Source organism: Staurois parvus, unplaced genomic scaffold (genome assembly GCF_062004578.1).
Source record: "Staurois parvus isolate SC_StPar_1 unplaced genomic scaffold, SC_StPar_1.0 ptg000185l, whole genome shotgun sequence".
Taxonomy (NCBI): Eukaryota; Metazoa; Chordata; class Amphibia; order Anura; family Ranidae; genus Staurois; species Staurois parvus.
In genome coordinates, this window is record NW_028317981.1 from 1,640,625 (window position 1) to 1,655,992 (window position 15,368).

Here is a 15,368-nt window from a genome sequence, read left to right on the forward strand (position 1 = left end):
ATTGCCTCCTAAAGGCGGTTCTCTCATTCTGGGAGGACGTCATATGATGTCCTCCCATTTTAACTGTGCATGCAAGCCCCTGGGGGTGTGATCGGTGGTGCACTGTGTCCCTGGGACACAGCGGATCACTGATCAGAGTAAAGAGATGATGATGTCGGCTCTGTCATGTGATCAGCTGTGATCAGAGCTGATCACATTTAAATTAGAAATGCAGGTTATCAGCAGATGTCTCTTCACGCTGACAGCACGTGAGGAGAGGAGATCCGGTAATCAGTATTCCTCAGAGGGGACATCTACACTGATCATCATAGCACTGGTGATCAGTGTAGCCCCATCAGTGCCACCTGTCAGTGTCCATCAATGCCACCTGTAATTGCACATCAATGCCACATATCAGTGTCAACCAGTGCACATCAATGCCACATATCTGTGTCAGCCAGTGCACATCAATGCCACATATGAGTGCCCATCAGAGTTGCCTTTCAGTGCCAACTATCAGTGCTGCCTATCAGTGCCAGTCAGTGCCACCTAACAGTTCCAATCAGTGCCGCCTAACAGTTCCAATCAGTGTCTCCTATCAGTGCCAGTCAGTGCCACTTATCAGTGCCATATATGAGTGCTGCCTTTCACTGTCCATCAGTGATGCCTATCATTGCCTCCTCATCAGTGCCACCTATCAGTGCCCACCACTGCAGCTTCATTAGCGCACATCAGTGAAGGAGAAAAATTACTTTTTTTCCAAAATTTTAAAACAGAAACTAAGAATTTTTTTTTTTAAATTTCAGTATTTTTTAGTTTGTTTAGCAAACAATAAAAATCCCAGTGGTGATTAAATACCACCAAAAGAAAGCTCTATATGTCCCCATAAAAATGATAAAAATTTTGTTTGGGTACAGTGTTGCATGACCGAGCAATTCTCATTCAAAGTGTGACAGCACTGAAAGCTGAAAATTGGCCTGGGCAGGAAGAGATTAAAAGTACCCAGTTGCAAGTGGTTAAAGTGATTTTGAGAGCAACATGGGAAAACAGCAAACCTTTCAATGACACTCTTGTAAGGGGCCTTTAAATAGTTGCAGTAGTTGAGGCCTTTAATTAGCTGAGGACTCATTTTACACACACCCCAAAAAAGTTATCAAAGTATGCAGGATGTATTTAGCACCTCCAGTCCCTCTAATATCTGCTGTGCCCCTAACACAAAACTTGAAACTCAGGTCTCAAAATGAAGCCAGAAAGCTGCTGTGCAAATATAGCAGCTCTGGCGACTGTTACTGTAAAAAAAAAAAAAAAAAAAAAAAAGAACCGTCTGACTCAGTATTTATCAACATCAATATCAGAAGCAAAATAGAGAGATGTTACTTCTGTATCTACACTGTTTCATTCAACTGCAGATCAAAGGGATGGTTTGAAGATGCTGTCTGTTAAAGCAACTTGATAAGGTAAAAATATATATTGTTTTTTGTTTAATAAAATGTGTTTAATCCTTATTAACCCTTGGTTACCTAGCCCAAATTAACTTATTCTTCCCTGTCTCCATTCAACTATTATTTTCCTGCTGATTTTTTTTTTGTTTATTTCTGTTTTTATTAACCATTATTATTTAATTTAACAAATATTTTTGTGCATGGGCTGTAGGAGAGGCTTCCTTCATGGATGACACCCATGCATGCCATTCCTCTGCAGTGTACACTGTATTGTGTACACTTCTTTAGCTAATTGCATTGTACTTGCATGGTGATTTTCTTCAACCCTTCTCATCAGAAGACACTCCTGTTGAGGTGTTAACTTCTGTGGATGGCCTAGCTATCTCTCTGAGATGATTGCAGTTTCATCTTTGTTAAATTGTTACATTTTTTTTTATAATATAGTCTAATCCTCTACAACAGCTGTTTCTACTCAAGTGTTTTAAGAAAGAAATGGTTGTACTTGATTGCTTCTCTTTGTAACTCTGTATATAAATATGGAGGTTTTAAAATCATTTTCAGAATTGAAGCCTGAAGAAGGTACCTAATGAATCCTCAACATTTGTATCTTTAATACCTTAATTGTGCAGCAGTCAGGGATTGGTAAATCTGAAGCAATGCAGACGGGTACTGTTGTTGGACCAATCAGTACCCCACCTTTTGAGTTTTCCTGTTGGTCCTATTCCTATGAAAAAGAGCCTCATTGACCAGGATAGGTATAGGAGGAGTAAGGGGCTGAGATTGCATGTAATTTCAGTTGCCCATATCCTTGTCTGTAGCGATTATATGTGATATTTCATTTGACTGAAGGTATCTTTACTTATGCAATTGTTCATCATGTACGGTTTAAAAGGTCCAGGTTTGCGACAAATACATTTTTAATAGAAAGAGAACTATAGAATATATAAGCTTATCAAAAGTCTGTCACAGATTTATAGAGTCCCTCACCGTCTTTCTTTGTGGAAGACGCTGAAAACAGACAGGAACTTTTTCCGTAGCTGGGCAGGTTAACAAGACTTGTGAATGACTAACGTTTGATCCTTTTCTCTTTCTGTGAAGGTTTTAAACCATAGTCGGCTTTACTAAAGATGGGTTAGTAGTAGTACCATTTTTAGTTAGCTCCTTGTTTGCATTTTTTGATTGTATTGCCATCTTTAAAAAAATTGCAAAAAAAAAAACAGTCCAGTGCAAAAACATTTCAGTAGATTAATTTTTTGCGCTGAAATGTATTTGCACTTCAAACACTTTATAAATTGCATAAATTTGTGCTAATTTTATGTACATTCTTGGCACATTGCACTTTATATTATTCACCCATTTTTTTGTGGTTTGATGATTAATATGAATTCTGATATTTTTGATGAATTAACACAATGCAGTTATCAATTTAATTCTGTAAATAATGTAAAGTTTTGAAAGACGGTTTAAGTACAGCTCACAATTTTGTTTTTAAACAAGACAGAATGCTCAGTGTGAAGGGTAGGAAGTATATAGCTGTCCCTGATTGTTTTGTAATGCTTTACCAATGCTCATTTTAAATACATACCCTAGAGGGATCTGTCCCACAATATCCATGTGATACTTTTCAGGAAGGTTAAAACTACCAGAGATGGCTGTAGCAATAATGACCTATAAACATATATATAATTTTATTTAAGACGTAAAAGTAAAATTTAAAAAAAATAATAAATGCTGTATTGAGTTAGAACAACAAATTAAAATTTGCAAGCATATTTATGAAATTCTGAGGCATCTAGTCACATTCATCGTAATGGATTCATTTACATTTACTATATATTCATCAGCATCAATTAAAATATTTAAAATGCAATGAATGTGATGTCAGTGGATGCTCAAACCTATGAATCTGCAGCAATGTCTTAAAGTAATTGTAAAGAATACTTTTTTAAAAAAAAATAACTAACATGCCATACTTAACTGCTCTGTGCAATGGTTTTGCACAGAGCAGCCCTGATCCTCCATTTCTCTAGTCTCCTGCTCCTGGACCCCCCCCCCCCCACCAAGTGCCCACCATAGCAAGATGCTTGCTATGGGGCACTCGAACATGCTAGCCCTCGATTTGGCTCTGTGTGTCCGTGAGACAAAAAGTTTTTTTTTACCTTAAAGGAGAGTTCCAGACCAGAAGTTTTTGTGTTTATTAAAAGTCAGCAGCTACAAAAACTGTAGGTGCTGACTTTTAATAAACACACACTTACCTGTCCCAGAGTCCAGCGATTTTCTCACCCGTGCCATCCCTTCTCCCCTTCTCTCCTCCACGGTATTGTATTGGCATCTCAACTGTGGGCACCTGGCTGTGACAGCTTGCGGCTTCCTGTCAAAACCAGGTACCCCCCCAAAAGGTGCCAAATATGGCAGTGGAGGGGGTTAGGAGGCAAATAAGCGAAGCTTCCGCTTTTGAGTGGAACTACGCTTTAATGCAGAGAATAAATTAAAGTCTGCCTTTAGAACCACTCTAATTATTATTATTATTTATATTATACAGAATATATAGAGGCAACAGTTTGTACAGAGCTTTACAAAATAAAAGGAGACAATGCAAGACAAGGAGGTTAGGGGGGTCCTGCTCATGAGGGCTTACAGTCTAAAATGTAATGTTGGAGTAAGTGTTCATTGAGGGCTTGTTCACGCTATGTGAGGTGATTAGAGTTTTTCTGTACTAGAAAAAAATGCCAGTCACAAAAAGGGCACATAAAGTTTTTTTTACGTGCCTAATTCACACCACAGTGCTGATGTGATGTACAGGGCGGTGCAGTATGGAAAAATACAAGTATACTTTTATGAGTTGATATAACTCATTTACTAATTAGTTTTTCAATGTTTTTTCTGATTACGAAAAAAATGTATATAACAATTAGAATTGTAGTTAACCTGTTTTGATTTTTTTTTTTGGCAACCTAGCAATTTATCCAGATCTTTACATACAGTATCTTTTTATCACTATTATAAAGAACTTAAAAGTATTTTGTGTAGCAACTATAGGATGCATGGAAGACATGACTGCCGCATACTAAATGGCTAATCATCCTTGGATCCTGTACTCATGGACCTTTAAAACATGTTTTAAAATTCACAACATTGAATGTCTGAGGTAAAGGTTATCTGTGAATGTGGAAGAAATGTTGCATTCACGGTTTTAAAAGTAAGCCAAATAGTACAGTAAGTACAGATGTTGATGAATGTCAGTATTTTGCTTGATCCAGTGAATGTGCAGGTGATTGAGTTTTATAAACAAAACAAATGAATGACACTTACGATGATAATCTCCATGGGGATGGGAAAATGGATTTTATGCATATATTTGAGATTCAACTCCTTCACAGTGATTAGCAGCACTATGCTGACCAAAGCAAACACTAAAGATGCCACATTGGTTTGTCCCAGTTTTTTACAGATGTCTATAAATGTCTGCAGGAGAAAAAAAAAAACAAATTAAAATACCGCTGTAGATTACCTTTCCCCTGCACAGTGTCTCCTGCTCAGGGTATGTTCATCTACATTCCCCTTGTGACAGCTTGTACTCAACATTTTGTGTAGCTTCAAATTGTGATTTGGCTGCCACTGATATCTAGATGCCCCACTAACAAATGGGATTGAGATCACATGCAGGTTGGGTGCATCATTAGGGAAATGTGTCTTTGTTTAATATTGTAATTGTTAAATACAATTGCAGTATCAAAGACAGTATTCAAATATTATTTGAATTATTATAACTTTTTTACATTGTTGTCTATTTATCACCCTATAATAAAAACAAAGCAGTGGGGTTTTTTTTAAATTAACACACCAAATCATAAACATTATATGTCTGTTAAAATGTAAACTGCTTTGGAACATTAGTCAGAGTTATTGCCAAGCTACCAAAGCATATTGACACTTCTTAATTTGACCTGGGTATCCAGTTTTCAATGACCCCTAGGCAAGAAAGTGTTAAAGGCTGACTTACATATATAATGGCCAGAGGGCCACTGTATGGTGGAACGGTGACTCCAAATATATACTTGAGCACAGAAAGAAGAATCTGCAAGCCAGCAGCAGTCATAAAACCACGTACAAAGGATTCAGAGAGATATATAGCAACAAATCCAAACTGAACAAAGCCTAGGGCAATCTGAAAAAAAGAAGCAGATAAAAAGATAGTGAAAATTGCTTGTATTCTTTACACTAAAGGGTCAGACCATCTAAACCTTTGGGGGAAATACTTTACAATTACTATGCAAAAAGTCAGTGAAAAAAAACATAAAAAATATACCTTTTTGTTGAACGTACTTCTCAATTATAATTGATATGGAATGATGTTTGTTTTTCTTGGCATGTTCTAATCCATCCCTTTAAATCCATTAGACTAAAAAAAAAGTTTTGCCTTTAGTTATACTTTAAAGAGTTGACTCACAGTAAAAGCTGGCCATTCTCTGCCAATCAGTGCATTCTGATAGTAGTGGGCCTCCTATCAGAATACAATGTCCTGGTTCGGGGAGGCAATTCCTCCATCCTCCTTGTTGGTTTGGATGGGAGAATCTGTTTGTTTTTTTCATCACGTTATCTGAAGGAAAAAAACCAAAAGAGTGTAGCCATATTGCAAACCTAAACCACTAAGTCAGTGTTTCTAGGAGCTGTATAGCTGTAGGTTGCAGAGATGGGCTACATTGTCCTCCCTGTGTTCAAACACTTAAAGTGTTACTAAACCCAGGACCCTGCATTCACTATGTCTGGTCTCCCACAGTACACAGAACATGGAAATGCAATTATTTTAGTATATATAAACTGCTAACTTTTCTCATCAGCAATTAGAGCAGTCTTGTGACTTCAACAGAGCACTGGCTAAAGCTTGTAGGAGTTTTCTTTCTGCTCTAGGAGGATATGAAACCCCTGACCTCTGTCTGGACAGTGCTGATTGGCCCTGTGCTGATCATATGCACTCTCCAAAGAAAAAAAAACATCTCTAGCAATACACACCAAACTGAGCATGCGTATGTGACTACAGATTCAGTCTGTATCAGGTAGTCATTTCAACAAGAGGAGGGGCAGAGAAGAAAGGATCAAATAGCCTTTTAACAACAATGCAGAGGATTGACCCCTTACTGCATATACAGACTTATATTACTAACGTAACCAGCACTCCAGTCTTCATACAACCAAGAAGATGCCAAAATTCCAACCGAAGAGGTGCAGCCCTTCTAAGATCGGGAAATCTGAGCGCTAATGAAAAAGAACAGACAAGGGCGCACTCTCATCGTGCATTACCGTGGTAAAACACGTATTTATTGAAAAAAGAAGATATATGCTCACAAACCAGCGTGATTAAAAGCAGTATATGTGGTCCACAAACACAGTCACAGTACATCTGTGTCTAATGATGCGTATGAGCTGACGCGTTTCGGGAGCTAAACCCCCTTGGCTTGTGGCCAGTAGGAGCATCTTTAGCTCTGAGGAAGGGGGTTTAGCTCCCGAAACGCGTCAACTCATACGCATCATTAGACACAGATGTACTGTGACCGTGTTTGTGGACCACATATACTGCTTTTAATCACGCTGGTTTGTGAGTATATATCTTCTTTTTTCAATAAATACGTGTTTTACCACGGTAATGCACGATGAGAGTGCACCCTTGTCTGTTCTTTTTCATTAAGACTTATATTACTGTTCTGGATCGACTTCAGTACAACCAGCCTGCCCATAGATGGATTGAATCTCAGCCGATCCCTGCTGAACCTGCTGAGATTTGATTAATCTATGACCGGCTTTATTCACATACCCTATTGGTAGTACTACTTTCTATATTAGCAATAAATTTCATTGCTCAATAGCTATTGTATTCAAACTGAACCTTAGGGCACACTGCCCCGATGCGATTCCGCTGTGCTTTTGGCAAACAGCAGCTAACCTGCCGGTTTCGTGTGGATTAGCTGTGCTTTTCCATTGACTTCTATGATGTCCTGCAGTTTTGGTGTGGTTTCAAAAAGTGAATCAAAGATGCAGCATTCAGGAGTTTTGGTGAGCTTTCTAAAACTGCATCAAAACTGCAGCTCCTCATGAAAGTCTATAATAAAGCGCAGCTAACCCTCATAAAAACTATGGGTTAGCTGCGCTTTAGGAAAAGCACAACAGGGCAGTGGGAAACTACCATTAGGCTCATGGTTTCCATAAGCGCTGATGGTTTCCATAAGGCCTTATTCACCTAGTGCGGGTGTCAGCAACCCGCGGCTCCAGAGCCGCATGCGGCTCTTTTTCATCTTTGCTGCGGCTCCGGAGCACACTGCCCACCAGGTGACAGGCAATAGGGTTTCAGCGTGGCAAACATTGGCTGTCAGGATGTAGGCGGGGCAGCGTGACAAACTCCTCTCCTCTCACAGTCCGCCCTGAAGACCGGAACGGCGCGGGAACACGGCGAGAGGAACGCGCGTAGCAAAGGTAAGTGAATTGACACAGGGGGGAATGAATTACTATAGGGGGGATGAATTACTATAGGGGGGATGAATTACTATGGGGGATGAATTACTATGGGGGATGAATTACTATATGGGGGATGAATTACTATAGGGGGGATGAATTACTATATGGGGGATGAATTACTATAGGGGGGATGAATTACTATATGGGGGATGAATTACTCTATGGGGGATGAATTACTATGGGGGATGAATTACTATGGGGGATGAATTACTATATGGGGGATGAATTACTATATGGGGGATGAATTACTATATGGGGAATGAATTACTATGGGGGATGAATTACTATATGGGGGATGAATTACTATAGGGGGGATGAATTACTATATGGGGGATGAATTACTATGGGAGATGAATTACTATATGGGGGATGAATTACTATGGGGGATGAATTATTATATGGGGGATGAATTACTATGGGGGATGAATTACTATGGGGGATGAATTACTATATGGGGGATGAATTACTATGGGGGATGAATTACTATATGGGGGATGAATTACTATGGGGGATGAATTACTATATGGGGGATGAATTACTATATGGGGGATGAATTACTATATGGGGAATGAATTACTATGGGGGATGAATTACTATATGGGGGATGAATTACTATAGGGGGGATGAATTACTATATGGGGGATGAATTACTATGGGAGATGAATTACTATATGGGGGATGAATTACTATGGGGGATGAATTACTATATGGGGGATGAATTACTATGGGGGATGAATTACTATGGGGGATTAATTACTATGGGGGATTAATTACTATGGGGAATGAATTACTATATGGGGGATGAATTACTATGGGGGATGAATTACTATATGGGGGATGAATTACTATGGGGGATGAATTACTATATGGGGGATGAATTACTATGGGGGATGAATTACTATATGGGGGATGAATTACTATATGAGGGATGTATTTTTAGTTTTAAAAATGTGGCTCTCAAAATAAAAAGTATGCATTTGGAGTGCTGTCGATCTTCGGCTCCACATATGTATGTGAGCAGGTCTTCTCCAACATGAACTATATTAAAAACAAACATTGATCACGCCTCACAGATGACAGCTTGCAAGCCTGTGTGAAAATGAAGGTGACGTCTTACAGCCCTGATGTGCAGACACTGTGCACTGAGGTTCAGGAGAAAAAATCCCATTAACCAGATAAATTAAATATTTTAATTAGCTATTAATGTGCAAAAATATATTTTACATTGTTAAGTGAAAAAGTTCTTTTTTTCTTCAGATTGACAGCTAACTGCACGATCCTGTATATAGCATTAAGGTAAGAAACAATATATGCAGTGTCGGATTTGTTTTAAATGTTGCAATGGTTTTGCGGCTCCCAGTCTTTTTTTTCCCTTCGGAAACGGGTCCAAGTGGCTCTTTATGTCTTAAAGGTTGCAGACCCCTGACCTAGTGCATACTAAAGTCTTATTTACCTGCATAGGGTTGCTCAGGTCTTAAGTGCATACCAGTGCAGGCAGTCCCATTGATGTGAATTGGGATGTAGCAGCTGCACAGATACAAATGCTGCTCGCAATCTGACATCAGTGTGGGTGCACAGCCCCAAATGCAGACAGAGTGCACTTGGGGCTGTGAGCCTACACCCACATGAATGTCAGATTTGGAGCAGTGTCATGCAGTGTTCATACAGCCCCTGTATCTTAACTGACATGAATGAGACTGCCTGCATAGGGGTACATGGAACTCTTGTGCATCCCAGTGAAGTTAATCTCGGCCCTCCATGGGTGTATGCTTTAGTACTCCCCATGTCAGTGAGGCCTACGGCAACCTAATTGTAAAAGGAAGTAAATAATTTCACAGCTAAAAATACGAGGTCATTGTATGCTGTTGTAACATTGTTGTACCCATTTACTCACTGAGGAGAATTCAATAAAGCTTTTGTGCTATTTGATACTTTGGCTGCACTAAATTAAAAAATAAATTACCTTCAGTTCAAAGATGAGGAAACTAGAGGTATTTAAGACCAGTTGTAAGCTGGTGTACAGGAAGGGTGTCTGTCTCTATACACTGCTTAGCAGAGCTACATATTTGTCTCTGCTACCCGGTCCCATCCCCACCTACCACTGATTGTTAAGAACACTACCGGCTTCACAGCCAAAAAGATCCTAGCAACCAGTTGCACTGACAGTGGGCAGAGTCTGATATTGAAGCTGAGGGACCAGTTCCCCATCAGGCGCACTCTCTCCTTGTGATTGATAGCAGGCTGTCCAATGGCAAAAGAGTCTGCCCACTGCCTGCTGACAACCACAAGGGGACCTAGTGACATTACTCTCTTTACAGAAATGTCCCTGTGCAGTGTCAAAATTCACAGTTTAACCATTTTTTAATGAATTTGCTGAAATTTTGGTGAATCAAACATTGGCAGATTTGTTCAGTTTCAGGTTACTGCCACATTTACCTGTATAACAGCTGTTAAGCATGCCAGTGTGGCTGAAACTTGCATCCGGGCAGCATTCATTGCTTCAGTGTCTGTAACAGTTATATTGGTAGTTGTGTTTAATGTCTGAAAATTTGATTCTGGAGCCAGTTGCATGCACACATTTCCCACGATAATGCTAATGACAGCAAAGGTACCTTTGAAAAAATAATTTAAAAAAAGGAATAATATAACACAATGAAATAGATAATTAAAATATGTGATACCATGTCAGCAATATCATACCTGGCACCATCTGTGGAATTCCTCCCAAGAAGAAATAAATCACAAGAGGAAAAAAGGAAGAGTACAAGCCATTCACTGGGGGAAGGTTAGCAAGAAGAGCAAAAGCCATACCTGTATAAAAAAAAAAGAAAAAGAAAAAAGGCAACATCTTTTTTTCCCCGATGTCAATGAATTTGTATCAATATGCAATAGATGTATTACTAACCTTGTGGTACCTGTATCGTGCCAGCACTCAGGCCACCAAGAACATCTGGTAGTGCATATTCCTTTAAATTATATTTGGGCACCCAGGTGAGTATAGGAAAGAGGCCAAATATCAGAGATTTAAATTTGGCTGGAGAACAGCTACAAAAAAGTGATGGGTTGAGAATATACAGTATTAAAGATTGGTTCTTTTATGCATATGTGATAACATAGATTACTGATACAGAACTCAGTTACTGCAATTTTGATCACTTATAGTTGCAATTACTGTATAGTAATGGTAATAGAAATGGTAACTCTAAGCAGGGGTTATTTTTTATTTCTCAGGCATGCATTAATAAAGAAAAAAAATATTGTGAATAATAAGGAAAGATACATACTGTTAACATACTGTATACGCAACAACACAGCATGATATTAGGCTACTTTTTTTTTTAGTTGGGCGTTTTTCATAGATTTAAAGCAGAGTTCCAGTTGAATTAAAATAAAAAATAAAAGTCAGCAGCTACAAAAACTGTAGCTGCTGACTTTTAAAATACAGACACTTACCTTTCCCTCAGTCTAGCGTTGTCCTCACCAAGGCTGATTTCATCGGCTGTTTGCTCTCCTCGGCATCTTGAGTGTGGGCACCCGGCTGTGACAGTTTGTGGCTTCACAGCTGGGTGTCCACTGAGCATGCGCAAGTAGCATTGCGCTTTGTGAATGGTCCCGTAGTCTCCTGAGACAGGGAGGGAGAAAGGGAGAGGACAATTTCTGCTTCCAATCGCCTTAGGCGATCGCACCTGAAGTGGGAACCTGTCAAATTCGGGTACCTGCTCCCCAAAGATGCCAATCCGTAATGGTGATCGGGGGACAAAGCATTAAAGCGGAACTTCCCCTTTTGGGTCGAGCTCCACTTTAAAATGAAGGCTATCCTATTTCACCACTAGATGATAATTATCTCCATCTAGTAGCAAAATGTGGTATTTTCCACTCCAAATTAAAAACATTCGAGTAGTACATGAAATGGCCTACCAATATATTTTCCCTCATTTGCACAGAACAAATGTACAATGCCTTGAAAAAGTACTCATACCCCTTGAAATTTTCCACATTTTGTCATGTTACAACCAAAAATGTAAATGTATTTTATTGGGATTTTATGTGATAGACCAACACAAAGTGGCACATAATTGTGAAGTGGAAGGAAAATGATATATGGTTTTCAAAATCTTTTACAAATAAATATCTGAAATATGTTTACAGTGAAGGCACTGTACTTTCATTGGAAGAACTGCTATGAATTTCTTTTTAATAAAATACATGCCTTACTTCCAACATTTGTGATGCAACACAGAGAGGATGGTGAGGCATGCATTGGACTCTGTGTTACCAAAAACAGGAAGTTGTCCTGTCCCTCTTGGTGTATATGGACTAGCTAGCTGAAGCAATAAATGGACATATGGGAATTGATTAGAGATAACTCTAGTCCCTGCTTCAAATGCATACTAGGTCAAATTTTGACAAGAGCCAATTGACTTACAAATGTGTCTTTGGAGTTTGGGCAAAAACCTACACAAGCACAAGGAAAACATACAAATTCCATGAAGGTAGGGTCAGGAATAGGATTCAAATGATTGCATAAGTGCTGCAAGGTAGAAGTGTTAAAGAATAAGTTCACCTTTTAGACAAAAATAATAAATGCACATTTTTTGCAGGGAACAAAATGTGCATTTATTATTTTTTGTCCAAAGGAGCCTGTAAAGCATTGTACCAGCGATCAGTAGATTGCTGATGCCATGCAGGTCTCCTGCAGACCTGTCAGAATATCTGCATGCCGTACGGGATGTTTGAGCAAGCAAGTATTCTGAGAGAAGCTGCAATTAACCACAATGGTGCTCCACAGCGCCGTGGTAATTCATTGAAAACTTTAAGCCCACAGCCGCTAAGGCTGTCGGGACTTGCAGTTCATGCATTCAGGAAAGTCTGTGAGTGAATGAATGAATGAAGCGGCCGTGTGGGTGGAGCAACATACAGCCACGCAAAATTTGACAGTAGGGGGAGATTTCTCCCTGTATTATCTGTAATATCTGAGGGGGGGGGGGGCGGACGTGGCTGCAGCTGTGGGAACATGTCACATGTTCCCATCCTAAAAACAGGTAACATGTTTCCAAAGGTGAACTTATCCTTTAACCACCAAGCCACTGCTAACTCCTAACTTTTTCTCTAGCACTCTAACATTAGGTAACTCCTTCTGCCTACTTTTATTTCACCGTTCACTAGTAGAGACTTGTTTGGAGACTTTTGTCCTTGTTTCCTTTACAGACAGAGCATACATTTAAATAACATCTACATTTTTTTTTCTCACTTGCACATCTTATATAGTGTCTGTTTATATGAGATGAGTGGTGTAGGCACATTTACGTGCTTGGTTTTACAATATTTTGTTTTTGAATATAGCTTGTTGGCAAATGAAGCAAATAGTTAACTCGGGTAAATACAAATTAAAGGGAAACAATAATGGCTTTGTCTCAATTTTATTTATTTATTTATTTTTTAAATGTATACATTTTCAAACCACAATCACTGCATCCTCTTATAGCCCACCTGAGAGGGACAGGAAAGAGATTATGCTTTCCAAGATCCTCATCTCTGTCCTTCCCTGTTCCCTTTATGACAATAGGTTAGTTTTGAATATAATAGTATAATTATTTTATTGAGACAAACTCTGTTGCATTTTATTTACTATAGAGATCCTGTATAAATGTTAATATTAATACTATTAAAAATAATTAATACTACTGACGCAAATAGGATTTATACTAACTGGAGATATATTGGTCTAGATCTTATATTTTATAGAATTTGGTTTGTATATTTTCTACATAAAAATATATTCAATATGTTGCTCCAAATTCCTTATATACAACCTACTATTCTTGTCACTGCGCAGTGTAATTTTACAATTTGTATATTTATTATAGTAGATTCGGCAAAGAAAAAGATTGAGGAGCTTGCCCAATTCCTATTTTTTGGGTGAATTTAGCATGATGGGTTTTTTTTTATATGTTACGTTGAGGCCTGGGGGCAAGAATGTGTATGACAGATATCTGTATAGCTCTTTTTGTGATTGAGGTATTGTAATTTGATTTGAATTTGATATGTAGTCCCTGGGTGCGAATGTATGATGGAAGCGGTTTTTGTGGCTAGCAAGCAAATTTATTCAAAAAACCCATATATTTGCTATTTGGCAATGTTAGAATTAATTCCAGAGATCCATATGTTTTAGATTAATGTGTTTTTTTGTTGGGGTTTTAAATTGCATAGTGTTTGTAATATACTCCTGAAGCGGGTGCATTGGTCCATCTAAACCTTTTGCAAGCAATTATTCCTTTGTGATTACAAGCACTAATCGCCATGGATGTTTCACCCAGCAATATTCTGAGGACTGAGGGACCACTGTTTTGCAAACAGCTTGAATACCAAGATGCACCATTGGTGCAAGTGCAGCCAAACTAGAATGTAAGGGTGCACAATTTTACGTGGAATTTAATGTGAATATAGAGATACTCTTAAAGCGCTGTGTCCCTTCTTTTTTCCCAGTTTGCTATACCTCTACCTTTCTTTTAGGGGTATAATGTATTATAAAACCCTTAGGAAGACAATGTTCTACTCAATTCAATACAAATCCTTAATAAATATTGTTGAATTCTTCCTGTGATGCTCTGGACTAAAACTTCACTTATTTCCCCTTTATATAAATAATGTGTTAAGTAAAAACACAGAGATTTAGTTTTCTGAAAAATGGAGAATTGAGAAAGGACAGATCTCTCTGGTTTGCTGCTCAGCAATTTATTGGAAGAACCGGTAAATTGCTTATTTTGAACAACTCCCTAATAAGCAATAATGTAGTAAATAAAATAATGTAGGTATACACTACCTGAACAGTTTTCGGGCCTTCCCACCAACAGGGTAAGAACGATTCTTCTTTTCATATTCCTCATTGAAAATGTCAAGTGAGTATGTAAATCGGTCAACTGCATATCGAGGACGAACTTTGTTCATGTTTGCAGCCTATACAGTTGAAAAGAAAACATTTTCTGTTAGCTATGAAAAATGTAAAATATATTTCATTTAACAAAACCTAACTTTTGTAACAATTTGGATTTAATTTTGCAAACAGATTATTTATGAAGCATAATTGCTTGTTTTTTGTGGGGACTTTGTCATTTTTTAAATGTTTGAACCTTTAAAACTGGTAACTGCTTTCCCTTTAAATGTACAAACCAAATGTACATTGAAAAGAAACACACACAGATGTACATATATATATATATATATATATATATATATATATATATACTCACCCCAAAGTGTAAAAATCATGAATATGTAACTATAAAGTCTACTATATGGTTCATCAGCCAAGATGTGCATAAAAAAGTCAATAAAACTGCATGTGTTCCCTCCTCCAGGTGAGTTCCATTATCATTGTCACACTTTGCCTCTTACCAATAATCAAGCCCCCCAAGTTATAGGCAGGTGTTAATTGAC

At 38.3% G+C, this 15,368-nt stretch overlaps 1 protein-coding gene across 1 annotated transcript in view; it reads right to left on the reverse strand.

Annotated features, from left to right (window-relative positions):
* The window catches only part of SLC26A9 (solute carrier family 26 member 9), a 216,762-nt gene extending 201,883 nt beyond the window's left edge, over positions 1–14,879 (reverse strand). The window contains exons 1-7 of the mRNA XM_089677378.1: positions 14,755–14,879; positions 10,837–10,976; positions 10,632–10,742; positions 10,368–10,543; positions 5,425–5,589; positions 4,734–4,886; positions 3,007–3,089 (exon numbers count right to left, since the gene is read on the reverse strand). Coding sequence (XP_089533504.1) covers positions 3,007–3,089; positions 4,734–4,886; positions 5,425–5,589; positions 10,368–10,543; positions 10,632–10,742; positions 10,837–10,976; positions 14,755–14,879 — 953 coding nt within the window. The remainder of the gene's footprint in view (positions 1–3,006; positions 3,090–4,733; positions 4,887–5,424; positions 5,590–10,367; positions 10,544–10,631; positions 10,743–10,836; positions 10,977–14,754) is intronic.
* Between the last annotated feature and the right edge of the window lie 489 nt (positions 14,880–15,368).